The sequence below is a fragment of the Pungitius pungitius genome, chromosome 20 (assembly GCF_949316345.1).
Source record: "Pungitius pungitius chromosome 20, fPunPun2.1, whole genome shotgun sequence".
Classification (NCBI taxonomy): Eukaryota; Metazoa; Chordata; class Actinopteri; order Perciformes; family Gasterosteidae; genus Pungitius; species Pungitius pungitius.
In genome coordinates, this window is record NC_084919.1 from 10,199,020 (window position 1) to 10,220,019 (window position 21,000).

General features: G+C 44.0%; 1 protein-coding gene across 2 annotated transcripts in view; it reads right to left on the reverse strand.

The window, feature by feature from the left end:
- Nucleotides 1–9,738: 9,738 nt before the first annotated feature.
- The window catches only part of LOC119194589 (glutamate receptor ionotropic, kainate 2-like), a 48,921-nt gene continuing 37,659 nt past the window's right edge, over nucleotides 9,739–21,000 (reverse strand). For both annotated transcript variants that reach the window (XM_037448734.2, XM_037448733.2), the window contains exons 12-16: nucleotides 18,122–18,240; nucleotides 17,087–17,304; nucleotides 15,770–15,995; nucleotides 12,248–12,498; nucleotides 9,739–9,972 (exon numbers count right to left, since the gene is read on the reverse strand). In XM_037448734.2, coding sequence (XP_037304631.1) covers nucleotides 9,808–9,972; nucleotides 12,248–12,498; nucleotides 15,770–15,995; nucleotides 17,087–17,304; nucleotides 18,122–18,240 — 979 coding nt within the window. In that variant the 3' untranslated portion in view covers nucleotides 9,739–9,807. The remainder of the gene's footprint in view (nucleotides 9,973–12,247; nucleotides 12,499–15,769; nucleotides 15,996–17,086; nucleotides 17,305–18,121; nucleotides 18,241–21,000) is intronic.

Consider the following 21,000-nt stretch of genomic DNA (forward strand, 5'->3'; position numbering starts at 1 on the left):
TTCTCAAATACTTACGGAAACATCTTTTTGTACAGTGTATTTGTACATTTTTACACACAATTCCTCTCAGGATGATAAACTGTTCTCAGGGAATTTACCAAAAAAAAGTGTATTTTATTCTTTTGGGAATCATCCACTGACTGACTCATCAAACTGTTAAGCAACGGTGAAGAGACGTATGTAACCGATTCATGTACTGATATTAGCAACTACCTCTTGTGTTACACATAGCTGTTCATTTCTCTTTGTTTTGTATATTTTTGATATGTATGACGAACTGTAGGTCTCTATTGTGCTGAGGTGTTGTGTGAGAAGTTCCCTTGTGTTGCCACAGACTCACTGTTCTTCCTCCCCATACTTTTTTTTTTTATTTTACCGCTAAGCCTTTTTTTTTTTTTTTTTACAGCAAAAGCCTACCTCATAAATGAGCTGTTCCTCCACAAACTCCTTACCTCCTCCCTCAACCTCCCACGCCTCCTCCTCCATGCAGTCGTCTGTTCATTGTATTGCCACCTGTTTCACCAGAGTCACGCCGCATTTTAAACCAATCAGCCCTGATGTGGCAAATATGTCTAACAACCCCTTTTTCTGATGGTTTCCCAGTTTTCCCCATATGGGCGTGCTCGCCTCATACATACAGGGTGACGCTCTTCTGCCACTCATCACTTAATCTGCAAACAGCCCGTGAGTTCCCGGGATGGTACTTCGCACAAGGAGCGCCCATCTCTATGTTTAGTTTGTCCAACCCCGTCGCCTAATATATATCATTTTCCCGCTTTTGGCCATCACCAGCCATTTTTACAGCCTCAGATAATCAGAGGTTGTGCGGTTTTGGAGATAACCCCCCCTCCCCCCCCCCCCCCCCCTTGTTGCAAACTACTTTTGTAGTTTAGAGCGGGAGTTAACATGAAATCAGTAGATTTTGTACTAATGGGGACATTGCATAGACGTCATTCTAAAAAAAAATGTTTATGGAGTGGAATATTTTAAGTGCTTTTAAAAAAACTAACTTGTGAGATGAAAGATTGATTCAGCACATGGCTGCAGTATCACAGTTCATGTTGCAGTGGGCTTACATACGCCAGTACTATGCCAGTTATGAACACAATACACGGCCGTGGTAAAATATAGTGATATTATTATTGTTAGTAGCTCTATATATTTCTTCCAATCAATGTAACTACTGATTGAGCTCTTTTTAATTGTCCAGTTCAGTTCAAAGCCAAGATACCCTCTCAAAAGATAATAACATCCTCACTTCCAACGATGACTGAAGGTTTGCCATGGCTTCATGTAGGATAAAAATGAGTCCAATGATGTAATAAATATTTTCCAATTGCTCTTCATTTGATTGATTCGAAGTGATTCAAATACGAGAGATCTGGATCCAAGAATCTGATCCATGTGATTCTTAAGATGTCGCAGAGGGTTTTTACTCGAGACTCGACCGAGGTAAACGTGGAACATATTCCAGTCGTGTCGCAGCTGGAAAAAAAAAGATCTAAAGTGTGGACACACATCTTTTGGACTCGATCCAATGACTACATTGTAGCTGCTTGACACTAATACAGTTCACGTTATGTTACTGAAGGAAGATTAAAGCTGCTGTGTGGATCTGTGCGGCGTCCAGAGGCCTTGTAGTGATTGTGTCACTCCCTCTTATCAAAGATTGGGATATTTATGGAGACACCCGGACGATTGTGTAGAAAAACAACAACAACAACAACTCTGTTTTGATCTTTTATTTAGTTATTGGACTCTGATTGGACAATTCAAGTTGTTTGGTCACATGATTTCTTTGGTACTGAATCTCTGTCCTGCAGGAGTTACAGACGTAGCTGTGACCCCTTGACTTACTCTTGATCTCCTTTTGGGCTTAAATGTTCTCCTTCAAAGAGAGCGGAGAGACAACAACAACAATCATTTTTTCAAAAAACACCGTCCTTAACAAATAAAGCGAGCCAGTAGACATGCAGTTGAGATTTTGCCGGATGTTGTTGCTCTACAATGACCTCTTTTTTAAATACGGGGATCACTCTGTTGGGGATTTACTGGGATTTGTTTGGGTAAATTAAATACTGTCTTCAAAACCATTTCAACGCTTTCAATCGTGTAAATTAACCTGAAACCAAGAATACTTGTGTTCATTAGTTTAGAATAAGCAGTTTATATCCACATTTGGAGCGGTTGCTCTTCAGGGAGTCCGCCATGTTGGATCTCCACGTTTCTGTAAAAGCTCACAGTGGATACACCGATTGTACTAAATCCTCCCCTGCACACTGAATAGCGTGGAAGTGGGCTTTGGCGTGCACAGACATGGCTTTAGAGAAGGCCTTTTTTGGGTTTGTATTCCCCCCTGAAGGGGTCGGTAGTTCTGTTCCTATACTTTCTAACAGAAAGTTAGATTATAAGATATACATCAATATATCAGTCTTACTTTGGTCCTTTATATACTGCTACTGCCAGCTCATCTTAGTGAGGCAACACCTCACAAGCTTTTGTTTTCTCAATATCACCCGTTTTAATTTTTAAGGGGTTTTATTGTCTGTTTTTCACACCTGACAGCAGCATTTAAACACTCTTTGAGCTGCTGTGTTTCACTGCTCGTTTTTTCCCTAAAGAGCGTTTTGATGCTAGTTCCATAACAGAAACCGTAGTATACATCAATCACAGCACCTGTCACTGAAACTCTGAGTTGAAATGCGGTTCCCTTCTTCTCCACCAGGGGGAGGCCTGGAGCCACTGTGTCCTCTCGCTCCCCTCGGGCCTGTGAAGGATGCAGCTCGTGCAGATTAGTCACTTCAACACATCTGACTCACCAAAGAAGCTGGTGTTTCTTCACAGGCTTTTCTCCTAAATGGCCCGGTGACTTGCTTTTTATAACCAGCTAGCTCGTTCTGCTAAGCACATTTTGAGAGGGGGGGGGTAGGGGGGGGTGGCATTAAATATACACCCTTGGTCTTTTTTTCAAGGTGAACTGTCTTTAATCGCATGTGGGGGGGGGGATAGTATCGCTCGGGCCGTGCTTACGTGACATCAGAGGCAACGCACAGACTGAAGAGAGGAGGAGAGTCCGTTTCTTCTCTGCCTCTCTCTCTCTGCCGTCCTATTCCTCATTCCTAAACTGCATGTTGACCTTTGTGGTACCGCCTCCAGGCTGTATGCTTTAACCTTTCCAGTGAGATAGAGGGGGCCCCTGCACTGGGAATACAACATAAATCACAAGGGCTGTCTGTTAACACGACGGAGAGAAACACACAGTGGCATGCGGGCATCCTGACAAAAACCTTTGTACATTCTCACAAAACCCTTCTTGTCCTCCAAAAAACGCACACGCACGCACACGCACACACATGCACGTCCATGAAGTAGTGCGCGTCATCAGTATCACTGCACCGTGAATTATTCATCCTTTATTAAAATGCACTATGAGTAATGATAGCCAGGAACATGTTTTGAAGGTCTACTTTTTTGTAGCAAAACACGGGGGTCTTTAGAAGTCATTTGTGGTCATTTTTGTATGATCAACCACGCTCGCGAGAAAAATCCCATTTACTTTCTTTGCATTGGGAATTCTTGTCGAAAGAGATCAAAGGGGACAGACAAAGAAATGAGAGAATCGACATCTTCTCGTCTCCATTTGGCTCCCTGTGAGAAGAGGAAAATTACTCTAAAGCTGCTGCCTTGATGAAAGAAAAGGGCGTTATGCCTGATGTATTCCTCCAGAGGTGGAATCAACAGTGTGAATGAGTCAAAGGCAGAGAGGGGGGGGGGGGGGGGGGGTGTGAGAGAGAGAACCCTTGTTCGAGGGAACATAATGGGGGATTTGGGTGAGAAAAGAGAGTGCTTTTTGACAGCAGCCAACGACACAGTGATTCCCCTGTCAGGAGATGTGACTGGGTTAACACTGTTATTTCCGGTGTGTGTATAAAAAAAAAGAAAATGCAGCAGATGTCATTAGAGCTCATTTGCAGGGATTTCCATCAGACCGAGCAGCGTCAAGATGTCTCTCGAAGAATATGATTCAGCGTCGTATTCGGGCCTTGTATTTCACAGGACAAGTGCAGAATATGTCATGAAAATGAAATGGCCCACAGACGTCCCATTAGTTCCTCTGCTCTAAGAAAAAGAAGAAGAAAGAAAGAAAAAAAAAAGAAAACGGCATTCTCATTCATTTCTGACGGAGCCGTCGGAGGAGTCAGATCCCCGCCTTAGTTACACATGAAGCAAATAGCAATGAAAACATTGTCAGTGAAAAGGCTCCGTGGGTAACGGAGGCGCCGGGAGCAGAGTGAATCACTTAGCAAGCTGTGTTCCTCCATTTTGCAGCTGCCACCCACCACCGCCGCACATCTGCCACTGGGAGAAATGCATCCAGATAGAAAACCACATCCAAGCAAATTACTAAATGACAAAAACGACGACTTTATCTAATTGATATTCATTTGCAGTGGAAAGCAGGGTTTTTCCCTCGTGGGCACGGGTGCGGAAGCGAACCCGCACACAGGTGGCAAATGAGGGAGACTGTGCATACAAGAACACCTGCTCGTACCCGCATAATACACCCAAAGTGATATGAGACTTTTAGAGTTCTTGATGTGGGGTCAGTGGTACCTGTAATGCGCTCACCTGGGACATCTCTGGATAGGAACATGCCACTGCTGGGAAAGAGCCTGATTCAAATGGTACCAAACCATCAACACCTGGCCGGCTCGGGCAGATACTGCTATTTCCCCCTTTTCTTTTATTGCATTTCCTCAGGAGCTCGTGTCAGGCGTGCTGCACGCCGCAGAAATCTAGCTGCACTTTACGGATGGACAGCAGGACTCCGCTGGGACGCGAGGAGGTGGGCTCTGTGTCCACATCTTGATGCAAAGTTAAAACACAATATCTATTTCATTTATTATGTTCAATTTCTAACGCAAAGGTGGCCTGAATATGTATGTCAATATGTTTCATGTATTTCTTTTCTGCATACCATTCATTTGTTATTGCATGACTTTATTCCACATGCAATCTTTTTTTTTTTGCATAATAAACGAGAATATATCTCTTAGGGACATCAACAAAAAAAACGTGTTTATTTGATTTTATTCTATAATTTCTCTTCTTTCTTCCACTATATTTTTTTGAGTGTGTCATCTTATTCAGGTCTTCCCTTGGCATACTATGATATTCTTTACAATTTGGAATTTGGACATCCTAGACTTTTATGTTTATGACTTTTAAATATTTTTTATTCAAAATATTTTTTTTTCAATTTTTTATATAAGATCCTTTAATATAGACTTTTTTCTTAATTTCATAAGATACTATACAATTACAAGTAGCGGTAGTGCTGTGTGGGTGTAGGGTGTGAATCAACGTGAACCCAAACGTTAAAATAAGAAACCTATAAACTAAATGCAGTTGAACCGTGAAGCTAAAGGCAGATTGGCATTCTGAATTGACCTCACTTCGGGGTCGCAGTAGTTAAGGCCACCGCAGGAAGCCTCGCTGAGATGCCTCGCTGCGAGTCTTTTTGCTTGCAAAGAGAGACGAAACCGCAGCGTGAGCTCCGCGCCGTCTCCGGGTCTCTGCTCCGCCGTCTCCGTCTGCGCATGGTAACGACGACAATGACTCATTCGTGTCAAATACGTCGGCCTCCCACAGAAAAGCCCGCCACTTTGTGCGGCCAAAAACCGGCCCAGCTTTTGCCCGCTTCACCAACGCTGTTAACGCCGTTTGAATGGTTCGCCTCCCACCCCCCCCCCCCGAGTTGAAAGCGGTGTGCTGAGAGGACAATGATGATGATGATGATGATGATGATGGATGCCCCCGGCCCTGGACCACGGGGGCAACACACGGCTCTTTGGTCACCCTCTCGCAAACCAAAGCTGTTCCTGCAGAGTGTCGGGAGACGTTGCCCGAGGACGCCTGCTTCCTCCCCACAGTGGGAACTGTCAACGTTGTTTCACGAGAGGGTGCCGTTGAGCCTCTGGGGGGGGGGGGGGGCATTGTCATCCCACACATCTTTCCCCTTTGCGCTTGACAGTTTTAGTTCATACGCTTCACAGTGTTTTCATGAGGGGTAAATGAATTCATTTCGTTACTCAGTCGCCTAACATTAAAACCACTATTTTTTAATGTTGCCAGCAAGTGTGGCCCCTAAAATGACTTGTAACCGTATCCTGGGATGATATATACTTGAAATCAAGTAACTGAGACTTGGTTTATACTGTTGCTGCGCTACACTGAGCTTGATGTTAACATGAGCATGTTAATGTTAAGAGGGTATAATGTTTACCGTGTCGACCATTTCAGCTTAAACATCTGCAGATTGCTCAACAAAAGGTACAGCTGAGGAACGACATTGGTTTTGAAGGTATTCATTCCCAAATCAAAGTGTTGGACGAATTCGAATCGTATTAATTGGATTTGGACAATAAGTGTAAACTCGTAGAATAAAAGTCCCTACAATTCATCCAAGGAACGACTGTGGGTACCAGGGGAAAGTCTCCAAAATCATTAGGATTTATTGTCTGGGGAAGTTTTCTATCCCAATAATTGTGGAGAATTATACCCGTCTGGAACCAACTGTGGAGCGAATAAACTAACTGATAAGTATTTTGAATTCTAATTCAAGACATCTGTGACAGAAACATTAGTGGAAAAACTGTATAAAAATGTAATTTGGACATAAGGCGGCCCTTCGTTAATTTAGTTGATTACCATTAACTGTATGTAAATCTCTTCCGATTCATGTCCTCGTTATAACTCCCAAATCTACAGTGATGACTGCAGTGATGGTCCTCGTTTTAAGGAAAAAGTGGATTTACATGATTCTCAATCTGGTAACCTAAATTATTTAAACGACCGGGAATTGAGCAGCGGACTACATTTCCTCTCCACAAAACCTTTCTTGGTAGGTGCTATTGGCCTGCAGTATCTGCGTGACAAACCAAAGTCACATTCAAAAAAGCAATTTTCAGTCCACAATGCAATCTAGGCCATTAATTGTTGATGAAACAAGATGTTACTCAAGGATAACTTTCCAATGGACCACTTAGGAAACGATGGAAGAGGACGTAATATGATGGAAATAAGTGTGACAGGACTAAATGCTCCTCGCTGAACGCATTGACGCAGGCTCTGACCTTCGCTGTCAATCTAGAGGGCGGGCCTTGCCGGGTGGCCCTTGGTGTTGTGTGGGGACGGCGCTCGGCCTGCACAAAGATTTTTCATCATTATTCCAACAATAACGTCGTCAGAAACCTAGAACTGTCCGAGGCTCCCCTGCGGGAGGGAAAAACAAGGAACCTTCCCTGGAGCCTTTTGTCAGTCTGCACGGTCTCTCTCCGTGTGTTCTTCTCTCCAGGCGGTATTTTAACAGCTCTTTGGTCACAGGTGAATAGATGGAGCCGTCAGGAAAAGACACGTCGACGACGTTGATTTGATTAACAATTTAGCAATCGCCCAGTGTACTTATTCAATCAATTAGAAGAGGGGTGACAGAACATTGCAAGTCATCACTACGGTTGATGGCGTCTGTAAAATAAGGTACCAAGATGAATGAATAATATCAGCCAAACACTACAATTATGACATTTTTAATGACATTTTTTGTAAAACCTTGCATCAATGTCAAATTCCATGACCTCGGGACAGCCAATCACTTCAGCTCGCACCACGAGATCTAGCTGCATGGAAAATGACAAGCAACACTTGTAGGAGAGCAACGGGTTTAAATAAATATTTGATTAATTCCATTCATGCACAGCTGGAGTTGTCATCCCTTGCATTTGGCTGTGTGTTCTTTTTGTCTCTGAATTTCCTCAAATTACCGACCCAAAGATGAACTGGGCAGCGTAAGAAGACAGTGAAGAAGTAATCCACCAAGTATGCTTGTCATTTCACAACATGGGACAGAATTAACGGACAACAAATGTCGCCAAATGTGATTATGTCACTTTAAGACTCCGCCCCTCATCACCCCCAAAGGTGAGACACGGAGGCTTGAAGACGCTGATCGTTTCCACATTACATTTACTGCAGTTGTACTGTTACATACATTCACAGGTCGCCCATCGCTGAGGTTCAAAATTCCCGCCTGGCCATGGAAACAGCAGGAGAGAAAACAAGCTGGTCACTTAGTAGCTGCTCCACGTCGTTCCATCATGTCACAGTTTCCTGGTTGGCGTGGTTTAAAAAAAAAAGCCGACGAGTACAATTAGAAGTTTACACGGCAACTGAGAACGTTGTAGTTGCTGATGAAGGTCACGTGATATGAATGAATCTTCCAGAACAGCTACTAAATGGACCTTGTGTTTATTGTTATTTATAGCCAGTTATTGTATAGTCAGTATTTCTTTTTTTTTCTAAAACAGAATCTGTCTGTTCTATAATATTATTTCAACCCTTTTCTTCTATCACATCAACTACTTTAAATTAATTTCTAAAATCATGTGACTTTTTTTCCACTTCTAATGCAGAAGTTTGCCTTGTGACTGAAACTTCTTTCAGAACTTGATACGGTCAAAGATCCCATGAAAAAAAAGTAATTTGTTTTTTAGTCGACTAGAGCTAAAATGTAGCCTGGTAAGAAAATTGTTTAACTACACTTAGATTTTAACACAAGCAAAATTTGCATGTTTTTTTGCTGTGTGTTTTATGGTGACTCTTCATAGCTACAGATAGTAGTTAGAGGCTGAGAGAAGCTCCGCTCACTACTTTGAGCACCACTCAGTTCGGTTTCATTGTTCTTACCGACCACAAAAGGGCCACACGTATGTGCGAGCTGGCCCCCTCGGACTCATCATCTCTGATTGATAAGAAAAATGAACCCCACACAGCAGAGTCTGAAGCTCCACAAACACTAGTTGACAGAATTTGAGGGCTGAGTTGGTATCTGCTACATATTTTGTCGACAGGAGGGGCTACCATGATACAAAGTACTACAAAACTTCTTGTTCTTGTACAAAAAACAAACATTTTTGTAGAAATCCCGCTTTTTTTTTTTCTTTCCAACAACAACTGATACAAAGTGAAAACTGCAGACCGCATGTGAGGAACAGACACGAGTAATGACTTTGACAGTATACGTTGCTTGTAGAGGCTTTGAACATAATCTCAGGCATGGTAGAAAGTTCCCAACGACGGCGGAACTTCGGCACAAGAAAGGCATTTACAGAAGAAAACGATGAGTATTGGACAAGGTGAGCATCGATGAGTCCAAAGCCAAATATCACTTTTGTACACCGGTTCACAGTAAACCGTCTGGCACGACCCTTCCCTTTCGTGGATGGGAGATTAGTGTCTGTTCTAAACCATTTGAAAGAAACTTCAAGGAGGGACCGAGCAGGTGGAGGTAAGACAAAAGGGCGCCGACATCGACAGAAAAACTAAATCTGGTACCACTGTCACAATGGAGCGCATCGGATGAGAGGGTTTGTGTGCGCGGTTGTGTGCGTTTGCGTGTATGTGTGTATGTTTTGGGTCCACCTCTAGTGCGGACCCGGCTTACGTCTTAACCAAAAGCGGCCCGGATCCCTTTTGAATTTACATACTTTTAAGTCCCTCTCCAGCTCCCTTCCAAACGTGAACGTCACAGCGAGGCGACGCTGCTCAGGCGCCTATATTTCCACAGGAAACATTCTGTCTACGTACGCTAGTGGGTTCAAAAAGGAATCCTGTTTTTGACTGCCGACCTCGGTCGTCGGTTTGGCGTTAATCTGACCCCCCCCTCCCCCCCCACCCCCCCATCCCCTTCCTCCCCCATGTTTTTTTTTTTTAATCACGCGTGTGTTTCGGGGTATGTCTCAACAACGCTCATGCCATGGTTTCCTTCCCTGGGAGCCTGCGGTCGTTAAATGTGTGCATGTTAATGACCTCCTCTGTCTTAACGATGACGGGCGGCTGAGGCTTCTGCTTGAGACGGCGTTGGCACTTCAGAGACACGCGCAGCTCATCCATCATGGCGCTGCAGAATGATCGCTGCAGGGGGGGGGGGGGGGGGGGGCAACAGGAAAGAGGGTAAAGTTGTAGCTGGCATCATGCTGTTCCCCGGTCAAGGCAATGCAACTGTGCAAAATATAACGATTCACCCATCGTTTTCTTTGTTATAAACATTCAAAACATTCAAAGAGTGTCATTACTGGTATGAGATTCAAGCCTGTCCCACTAATATTGTGTAGTCATTGGTAACATTTTAGTGGGAATCATTATAAAGTATCTTTTCTCAGAAACGTTCTGAAGCCTTGGTTTTTTTTCTACCTTTTATATGATATTGTTTCTGTGTTTTTTTCATCTTTTCATGATGTTTTATTCCTGAATTATTGAATCAACCTGAACCGAAGGCCGTGGTCAGTATCGTTCCTGAAGGAGCATTTCATCATTTTTGTTACCTGATCACAGAACACATCTCGTCTAGTAGATTCAGCACCAATGGATGATCGATTTACATCTTTAGTCTAGTTAAGGCGTAACGCGGACTAGTGTAACAATCCAACATGGTGACTCCTAAATATAATCTTTAAAAAAGCAAGCGTTTCTTTTCAAAGGCCCGTGTCACAGATTTTTCCCTTTTCAGCTCTGCTGTTAAAAAAAAGCTCTGAAGGCAGTTGGAGAGCCTTTTGCGCTGCACCAAGAACAAAGAGAATCATTCAACACTTAAATAAAAATATTGAATGAATGTAAAAAAAAATCCACTTTGACACATTCAATTCAAAGAAATATTGTTACCTTCTTTTAACATTTAAACATCCATCACCCACTCACAGAGTGACACGTGTTATGTAACGTCAGTTAAATGGCCCTCTGTTGTCCCTGCGTTATGAATGCACTGTGAAATCCTGTAAATGTCAATATGCTTGTGTATCGTTTGCCAAGACAAATTTCAATACATTTACTCTCTGGTTATGCAAAATCTAATCATAATTCCCGCAGGGTGTAGGTCGGAAGAGAGAGAAGTGAAAGAGGAGGGACATGGAGCTATTATTTTCCTTTGCGTATGTGCGTGTGGGAGATGTACATCTACATGTGGCTCATACAGCAGACATTTCTTTGTTTTTAGCTCCATATTTGCATGCACCTAGCTGGTGAATAAATGACATCTTTTGCATGTCATGAAGATAAGTGATTACAGAGGTCGTGCGAGGCAGGAAGGGTGAGAGATGAAGAAACAGCGGAATAAGGATTAGAGTGATTGATAAAAGCAGAACGAGGGGGGTAAAATAAGGTTGTGATTTAGAGGGAATAGAGGAGAGGCTGTTTGCATGTAAATTACTAGTACCTTAGTAGCCTAAAGATAGTGGCATTTGCAAATGATTTGAATATAGTGACCTAGTCTTGCGGCTCATGATTAATGATGTACTCTGAAACCGACCTTAAAGGAGCCATACATCTGCTACCGTTGCAATTAAATAACACGCCTACGTCTACGCTTCTGTAGATGTAAATAATTTAGGACTTTCATAATTATCTGGAAACGTCATTGTACGAGCTTTAAAATACGTACTCCACGCTGTGATGAATCATGTGCACTGAGTACTAAAATAGAGCACAGATAGTCTGAAATATATTCAGTTCCTTGCTAGAAAGAAACATAACCAGGGGGGGTAGAACAAAAAGCTGCAAACATGCTGCACTGAATGGTGAACGTTTTTTTTTTTTTTCTTCAGAAAAGTCTCCAGATTAAAGGGCCAGTTCACATTCTCGTGTCTAATAAACAACACTCGTATCAAGCGATGCGATAAGTCCGTACAGGCCTTGCAGAGATCATCATGTGACTTTATGTTAAGACAATTAATTAGACAAAATCTACGTTCCTCCATCCAAACTAAATTGCATTGTAAATCTCAGCATCTAATACACTGCAGCTCAGCCAGAAAACAGCCTCATTAAAGATTATACTACTAAAATACCCATTTCATTTCGCTCTATCAGACAGACAAAATCTTATATTATCTTCAGTTCTTGGGAGGGCTTCACAGGCCGAATCGACCAGGGACTCACGTACATGAAGGCACGTGACTTGTTTCACCAATAATAAAATGCAACCTTAATACACGCTACAAGTGTACGATACAGTGTTTGTGCTACGTTTGTATTTGACAGTCTGATTTATTTCTTTAATATATAGTTTAGTTGGCCTTAAGGTAAGTTGACAGGTGCGTAGGAGAAGACAAAACGAAGAAAAAAAACTCCCACAATGCAAAAACAACACATTTACTTTTATCCGCAACGCGCGGCCAGAAAAGACTCCGGTTACCTTTTCCAGCTCGGCGTTCTGCTTCGACTTGTAGAGCACCTCCCCTACTGCCACGAACACCGACAGCACCAGGCCCGCAGCCAGCACGATGAAGATCCCTCCGATGTTCTGCACCCCGAGGGCGCTGGCCTCTTTGCTCTCCTCCTCGGGGCAGCCGTTTCCTCGCCACCACTTCTCCTTCATCATGTGCAGCTTCCCCTCCTCCTGGAGCTGCAGAATGGCTATCGTGATCTTATCTCTGTACGGAGATCCTGCGAGGACACCAGATGAGATTAGTGGGCATAGATAATAGCAGGATATGAAAACCTGATTATGCATTGCTAAGTTATTGTTGAGCAAATGTGTATAAATATAGCTACGGGGGGGGGGGGTGGTGTATGAGGCACGCTCTGGCTCGCATGTGATCATATAGCCCTTCATGTTATTGTTGGCTGCTTGGAGGGAGTTTTTTTGTAAGTCCTTCTTCAAATCCCACTAATCCCTATATTCACAGAGTGACTCCAAAATTCTCCCTCCTCTCCGCAGTGTGGGAATTATAATGCATAGGGAGTTGGCAACAGAGACTTTGTCTTTGTGTAGCAGAGCTGCTGTTGATTCTGACGAATTAGCTGCTTTTTTGCACACGCTTCCATATGCAGTAAATGGTGAGAAAAAAAAACACACACACAGGGGAGCCCAGTGGAGTCTACTTTCTACGGACGGCAATGTCTTGATGAGTAAATGAACCCAAATCCAAAGGTGGTGGGAAGAGGCGACCAGAATTAGCGCCGAGGCGCCGAGGCGCAGCGGGTGGCGGTTTGATCAAAGGAGGAGTAATCGTTACAGGGCGCCCGAGTGGGGCCGTGTTCCTCTGCCGTCCACAGCGTGTGTCGCACAGCACACGCCCCAAATGAGGCGCAGCGCACATCCTCTGCCCGAACCAGGCCGGGAAAGATTACTACTTACTGTGAGCATTCATGTTTCATTAATAAACTGGGTCAAAAGCTTGTTAGTGCATTTATATGATTACAGAATTCATACATAATAAAGCCCGCTTGCACACGTCCATTCCATCTGCTTATTTGGTGACTTAAAAGAGATGAAAGAGTAGTAAAATGTAATAATGTGGGCTAATTTGAATCATTTTAGGAACACAGGAACATTCTGTGCTCAGACTCCCGGGGAAATGAACTCAATGCGGCCGCGGGTAGCTGGTAGCATCATTTTGTCTGTTGCTCTCGCACAGTTTTACCTGTCAGTCCCTTTTAGATGATTCCCTTCATCTCATCTATCATTTACCTATGGCCATCCATCATCCTTTCATCTGCACCTCTCTGTGTATTTAGACCGGCAAAGTGAAGAGAGAACACAAAAACAGAAAATGGCTCAAAGTGCCAGAGATTCTTTCGCAGCGCGTCAGTGTTTGTTTCTTTGATCAGGAACAGTCTATTTCGGTGAGAGCGCCGCCACATGTGCTCAAAATGTGCACTCTAGACAATGGAGAACGCGCATCAGTTTGTCCCCGCACGCGTACCTCGACAACGCAGGCGTGTAGGAGCGCGTGCGCGTGAAAAGCATACGCTTGACTCATTCAGAGCTGAGAAATACATCAAGTATCCAAGTCCCCCGATTCAGGCTGCCCTCATATTTCAAATGATTAATGATGGCCTAACAAAGCAGGCCTTGGATAAATGCTAATAGGATGAGTCCTCAGAGAGGAGGATATGGAGAGCGAGGCCCGGGCAAATGGAAAAAGCTCGACACGCGCTGCGCATACACAACTACCTGACAGATGTTCAACACCAGAGGACATCCATCACTCCCACGCTGTCTGGCCTCAAGTATTAACGTGATCACAGTTTAAATTGATAGCCGCAGATAATGCATTTGCGTTTGGGATAAAGGACGTGTGAAAGCCAGGACTAAGAGGTTAAGACTCGTTTTACAGCTCGCTCTGGTTTATTGGTTTAACAGCCCTGAAGGGAAATGCTCTGCAAAAACCGCGTTGAGGACGGACAACGTCACAGGCCGGAGTTTGACACAAAGACCGCTGCGTGCTGAATGTGTTCGGGACAATGAAAGGAGGAGAGTACCACATTCTGAAATAAGACTATTCAATATTCAAGCAGAAGTCACTTTGAATTAACAATACAAGTAACTGTCTCAAAGCCTCTTCTATTGCAGATGAAACATTTTAGAAGCTGTGATACAATTTATTTCTACATTATTAAGCAATGAACGTCGGCATTTGAGATTTAAGTGATTTTGAGGGAAGTAATAACTTTGAGAGCCGACATCATTAATCATTATCCTTCATGCATTAAAATACTAACCTTCTTGTGGCTGAATTCCATCTTATCTGGGATGTATTTTGTATTCATATACGGTATTTGATACACTACTTTGTCACGTCAATGGAAATAGAGCTTATCCACGTTCTCTGTCCGCGTGTCCATCTCAAGGGCGTCAGTGTTAGTACTTCTGCACTTACAAGGGCCACAGTGGGACTATATTTCACAGCAACCACCTCAGGCTCGTTACAACCACGGCAATCATGGCATCCCTGCAGATCCATAACTGCCCCATAATCATCAGCAGTAGCCTGGTCCAGATGTGGATGGCCAGAGTTAATCCTCCATATTTGGATGGCCTTCACATCCCTCATGATGTCCATGGCTCTCTGTGGCCTCTTGATGACCGTTCTAACCTCCGCGACACAGGGGTTGGAACCATCTACACCTTTACGGTCGTGTGCCTCGAAGTGTCTGGGGCCTAAGCTACTCATTTATAAAGCTGGGGAAAGACTATTTTAAATGCAACAACATTGTTGTCATAACACATGGAGTGGAAAGTGGTTTTGGTTCCTCCGCCTCATTGCAGGAAAATGGTAATCAAAATGTTGGAGTGCAGGAGCAGGGATAGATAAGGAGGTGTGAAAAGGTCGTAGTGCTTGTTTTATACTCTCTGAAGTGCTTTGTTGTTCTGGTTTCAAGCTTAAAATTCAAACGGCGTCCGGTCAGTTACAGCGAATTGCACAGAATAGACTTTCTGGTTGGTTTCTGTGATTGTTTCACAGTCTTTCGCTCACTGCCTGTAGTGACTGCAAAGTAGGCTGCGACACACCATTAGAGAAGTGTGATTGTTTAACTCAGATTTGATTCCCTCCTCTGTAAATAATCCTGTGAGAAAATCCTCACGGCTAGAACTAAAATGCAACCTTGCTGAAGGAGAGCTCCAATGCCACCTTGAGCCACGGGGCATAATGTAACCGTAAACATAAATTCAACCTCTTCAGCCACTTGCTTTTCATTGAACCTTTTTACACCTGGCGCTATTGGACCATTATATCTGTGACCCCATCAATAAAGGTCAACCTCTCCGTTCCCAGCGCTTATGAATCCTCCGCCGCTGTTTACGGTGCATTTACCTGCCACACAGTATCTGCACTATGTTCTCTCTCACCAAAAGCTTTTCGAACCGGGTTATTTAACAACACATCATGGAGCACACAGGCACACAGCGTAGATGTTTGAGGCCAGTTACCCATAGGCGTTCCCACTCCGTATGCTCTGGAGTCAATGAGGCCTCCGACCTGTGTGAGGTTGCAGTTGCGCTGGGTGACAAACTCAATGGTGGTGGACTCCATGAGGAAGGCGTAGTCTGAGGTCAAGGCCCGCTGGATCCCCTCATCCACGTTCTTGACCATCACAGATTGCCTCCTGCTGTTCATGAACTCCCACATCTTGTCGTAGGTGGAGATCTTTGTTTTCTAAGAGATACCAACAAATCAGAGGTGGAATGAGATCGGCGGCTTGTGAGGAACAAATACAGTGCCCAACGCTAAATTCTGCAGATAATAATTCTATTGTAGAAGTAAGAGAAAAAAAAGCAGAGAAGGAAAACTTAAGTTGTATCTCCTGCAATTTCTTATACTATTTACAGTGCATTTTTCAGCATTTTGTGAATCGTTAATGGTGGAGATCGCTGTTCCTGCGCCGATTTCAGGTTGCATTGCTTAACACAGGATGCAATTCATTAGTATGCTTATACGCCATCCGTTCCAACCACACCTCCGTCAAATTCGAGGACAACATGGTCCTCCTCTCGTGGTCCTGCAGATGTTGAATATCCCCAAGACCAACGAGATTGTCCTTTATTTCAGGAGAGAGCCTCTTAGGACAGACCCGCTGGTAACATGTTGTGGATATATTAGAAGGGATCTTAAGGTTTCACACTTGCTTACACTTCACACACAAGTCTTTCTTTGCCTTCTGCCAAAATACTAAAAAAAGTATTTTTTAATGAAGAAACCACACCAATGCCAATAGTTTAAGAAATTGAAAATCCCTGAAGGTATTCTGTGTCTCCAAACGGGCAAGCAGCCCTTCTGCTCCTTCGAAATGGTGTTGCCATTTCTATTTTTGTGTTGAATTTATTTGAATGTCACAGCATTTATGTATTCGATTTGAGTGCATGGGTGTCACTGTTTGCTGTTTGCTGTTCGCTCTCGTAGGATCGTCTAAGAGCTGAAGTCACTGACGCAAACTGAACATTTTCTGTTTTTAAGACAGGGTCGAAGGAATGCAATGTATTAGTTGCAAGGGTTAGTTCTGAATCCAATAAAATAAGAGAGAGGCTAATTTTCAGACAACAGATTAGCTTTAAATTGCAAGGAGCGGTGCAAATGAAAATTGCTGTTGCAATAGTAATTGACTGTTATCTTTACTAGAACGTCAACTTGTGTTGCTACCTGACAAACTGACAACTGTGTTCAACTGTTGTGTTCAACAACTCTGATGAATGCAAAGGGAAAATTTCATATAAGAAATACAGTATAGACACCCTGGCAGACTTAGCTACCTTGAAGAAAGTCATGGTGGCACCGTCCTCAACCACCCCGTACAGGATCTTAGTTTGTTTGGCCAGGTCATCGGCCGAGTCGATGGGCGACTCCATCCTCTCCACAGTGAGGAAGGCAGCCAAGTTGGCCGTATATGAGGAAATGATGATGAGGGTGAAGAACCACCAGATGCCTCCCACTATTCGTGTTGACAAGGCCTTGGGCATGAGCTCAGATCCTGAGGTGAGGGAGGTGGCAGGAAGCATTGTTCATTTTTAGCATGCACAAAAACAAGATCTTTTTTCTTCTTAACAGTCAAACTTGCTTCAAGAACTCTCTTCAAGTTTTCAACTATTGATGCACAACTTGCTTGAAGATGAAAAGACTTGAGAGAGCTCTTGTTGAATTTCAAGTGAAAATATCTTGTCCCAGCTGCTGGCAAATTCTTTAAATAATGCCAGGAACAAAGAAAAAAAAGATTATTGCAAAAGAATAAGGCTTTTGCATAATTACATCCCATCAAATCAAAGACATTCAATATTGATTGGCGAAGTGACAGGCTGTTTGGCCCAGAGAGTCATGTACCCAAGGTAACCTCACATCCTGACTCTAAACCCCAATGATCTCTAGGTGCTGATTGGCCAAGGGCAAGAGGAGAGGACTCTGGGTATTAAAGTACTATCATTATTACGAACATGGACGTATTTCCAGACTGTATAATAATTGAATACATCTCATCTGTGGATAAATACCTGTGGATAATATTTTCTTTAATCTGAAACTATGGCCATTTCATTCTGCTCAATTGAAAGTAAAATCTATACCTCTAACCTACAATTATATTTAATATGCTCTTTGTGCATCTAAATGTATTTAATACAAGAAAAAACATGACATGCATATTTACTCTATTTTTTTGTTTGCCTAGCAGTTGAACCCCAGAGATCTCTCCCTGTTGCCGTCGGCTTGGACAAAACACCCAACCCTAGGAGACAGTGGGATCCAGAGAGCTCCATGTCCAAAGAGCAACAGCAGCCACAGGCTGAGGCAACTACCTTGCTGCATGAGAGCCCCAACGCCAAACCAGAAACTATTGAGCAGCGTAAAATTGTTTTCCACTACATCCGAGTCTGGGTTGCACGGATGCGGGTTGTACCACTCGTAAGGGCTGAACCTAGAAAAAGACAGAGCACAGAGACAGATCAGTCAGCACAGAGACAATGACAGTGTGTTCAATGTTGCAGATTAAAGAGAACAGCAAACGTACAATTTAGAACATTGTGAGCAGGAACAAAGGGGAGGTAAGTACTTAAGGATCCTGTTTCGTGGCCTTGGGGTCAGAGCGACTGACCGGAGCGAATCATTCTGACTTTAGGCCGGGATCAACGTATTGGCATATTCAAATGCCATCAGCTTATTGTGTGAACAGATCAATAGGCTGGAATAACAGTGTGTCACCGGTGATACTGCGCTCGCCGCGCGAGGATCTCCGAGCGCTCATTTGGATTCACCGACTCAGGGATGTTTAATGCGTTTCCCCGAGCAACTGCAGTTTCTGCTGCTGCTCTGCGGATGCGACGTCCTCTCCGTGACCGCGGGGCTCGTGGTCTTCCGTTTGGTTTCTCAACATGCGGCCCTGTTACCACTCTCCGCTCACAACTTAATCTCTTCCGCCCCCCCCCCCCTCCCCAAAATCCTGCACCATTGTACATCATCGCACGATCGCCTTGCTTCCACTAAGAACACGCTCCCCCCTCTCCACCCCCCCCCCCCCCTCGCTTTGGCTGATTGTCAGCGTCTTCAGGTCAGTTGTGGACATTTCTCATTTATTATCCTAAGCAGAAGTGGCACGGTATTAGCGGAGGGTGATTGGGTTAGTGTTAAGCATCAGGGACTGATTGAGTGTGTGCTGGAGCCGGTGTTAGCGGGAACATTGCTGATGCTAAGTTGAGGAGCCCATCAGGTAATGCTGTTTATCACTCCCCCCGCCCCCCTCCCCCCGCGCACACACACACCACGCGGCATGCTAATGAGCCCGTGGACCGAGTCTCGGAGGTTTCGGGGCCGGACAGAAATACGACGTCATTTGTCAGCCCTGCTTTTGAGAGACGTGTGAGGACATATGTGAATGTGGCGTCTTACCATCATCAAACACACACGTTTTTATGGCAGCGCACGCTTTCCACAGAGAGGCATGTCATTGGCTCGGTTTCTGCAGCAGCCAAATTACCAGGCACATCTCACAGGCATTGTGGATACGGCAACATCTTTCTCATATTTTTTTTTTTTACCTGTTTTAAAGATACGTTCTGTGGCGTCCCCCTTTGAGAATCATCTACTTTGACATGGTCGCGATTGACCATGGTTGGATATATCGGCATGTCAATGATCTTGGTCTCCTTGGGAACCAAAAACAACTGGAAGGGCACAATTTCTTTTTTGGAGCTTTGCAGAAATGTGTTTGTATTTGTGCATTGTTTCATGCTACTGTGTATCCAGCCGCTGGCGCATGAATGTTTGCGCATGTGCCTCTAGCTGTGTGGGTGTGCATTTGTCCGTGGTAGCAACTGTGTATTTGCATTTGCAAAACTAAATCCATCTCAGTCCAATATTTTGAGAGGGGATTTATTCCCACTGCTGTACACAGACATCATATGTAACGTTGAGCTGCACTCCGAGGCCAATTAGTGGTATAACATCCGATATGTGCCGCAGGTGAGTTGATGTAAATCCGTGTAAATCTATCCAACAGGCTCGTGATTGGATTGCGCTCGTCCTTCTCAGTGTCTACATGTGTATTCTGTATGCAACCCCACCGATGGCGCCTCCGTGTGACCTTTTGCCTGCCGCCGGCCCGTATTCCTGCAGGCCGTGTTCTGCACACCGATCGCCAGGAAGAAAGGGGACGTGGAAGGCGCGGACGTAAGGTCACCTCCTCACACCGGGCACGAGGGACATGTCCTATTGCAAGCAGAATTCTAAAAAGATTCCCCCCCCCCCCCCCTCGTTCTTCTTCTCCTTTGTCCGTCCCCGCCCTCAATAACACAGAGCGCTCCCTCCATTAACTCTCTGTTGGAATCAATTACCCTGACTGACGTTATACTGATTTTCTTTTTTCCTTCTCTCAGGCCAAGTAAAGAGGGTGTTTTCAGGAGGTTAAGATCATAGCTGTTTGGGGTTTTGACTTGCAAAAGCTGTGAGATCCTGCAATTACATAGTCCATAGTATTGGACACTAGAAAGGGATTTGCAATATGAGAGAATATTATATATTCCTAATAAACAGAGGAATGACGTAACTTACAGCTTGACCACTGACTGCAATCTAATCCTCTGGAGGTTGAATTTGAAAAATGTTTTGTTTGTTTGTGTGTGAGGCACGCAGTTCAAAGATGTGAATCCCTGGTGAGATTGAGGTCTTTAGTGTTACTTGATAAGCTCAACTTAACTCACTCTATTAGCAGGTTATTCAAGAAAATAATATACTCTGCATTTGGGCGATTCACCAATCAATCGGTGGCTGTGCAAATCAATACTTCAATTATGAGAGAACCAGCCCGGCGCACTGAAGAAGAAAACACTGTACTTCAGCTTTAAACGATTTGATGAATGTTTTTGGTCGGTTAAGGGCAAAACAAGCACTATTATTTGCCACCATGTGCAACAAAATGGGGGATATGCATGCAAGCGGACAAGAGCATCATAATTGAATAGGACTACCGAGACCACCACCACCACCACTAGGAATATCAATATTATTGCATGCTAATCACTTACCCCGACCAGCCGTGGGAACAAGCAGGCTACGAGTACGATTTGCATATTCTGAACTAACTTAGGTGACAGTTGCTGCTTTCCTCTCGTGTGATCATTGTGCCGGTAACATCAGATGAAATGTGAGTTAAACCCAAACCTCTCAGAATGAAACGAGAAGA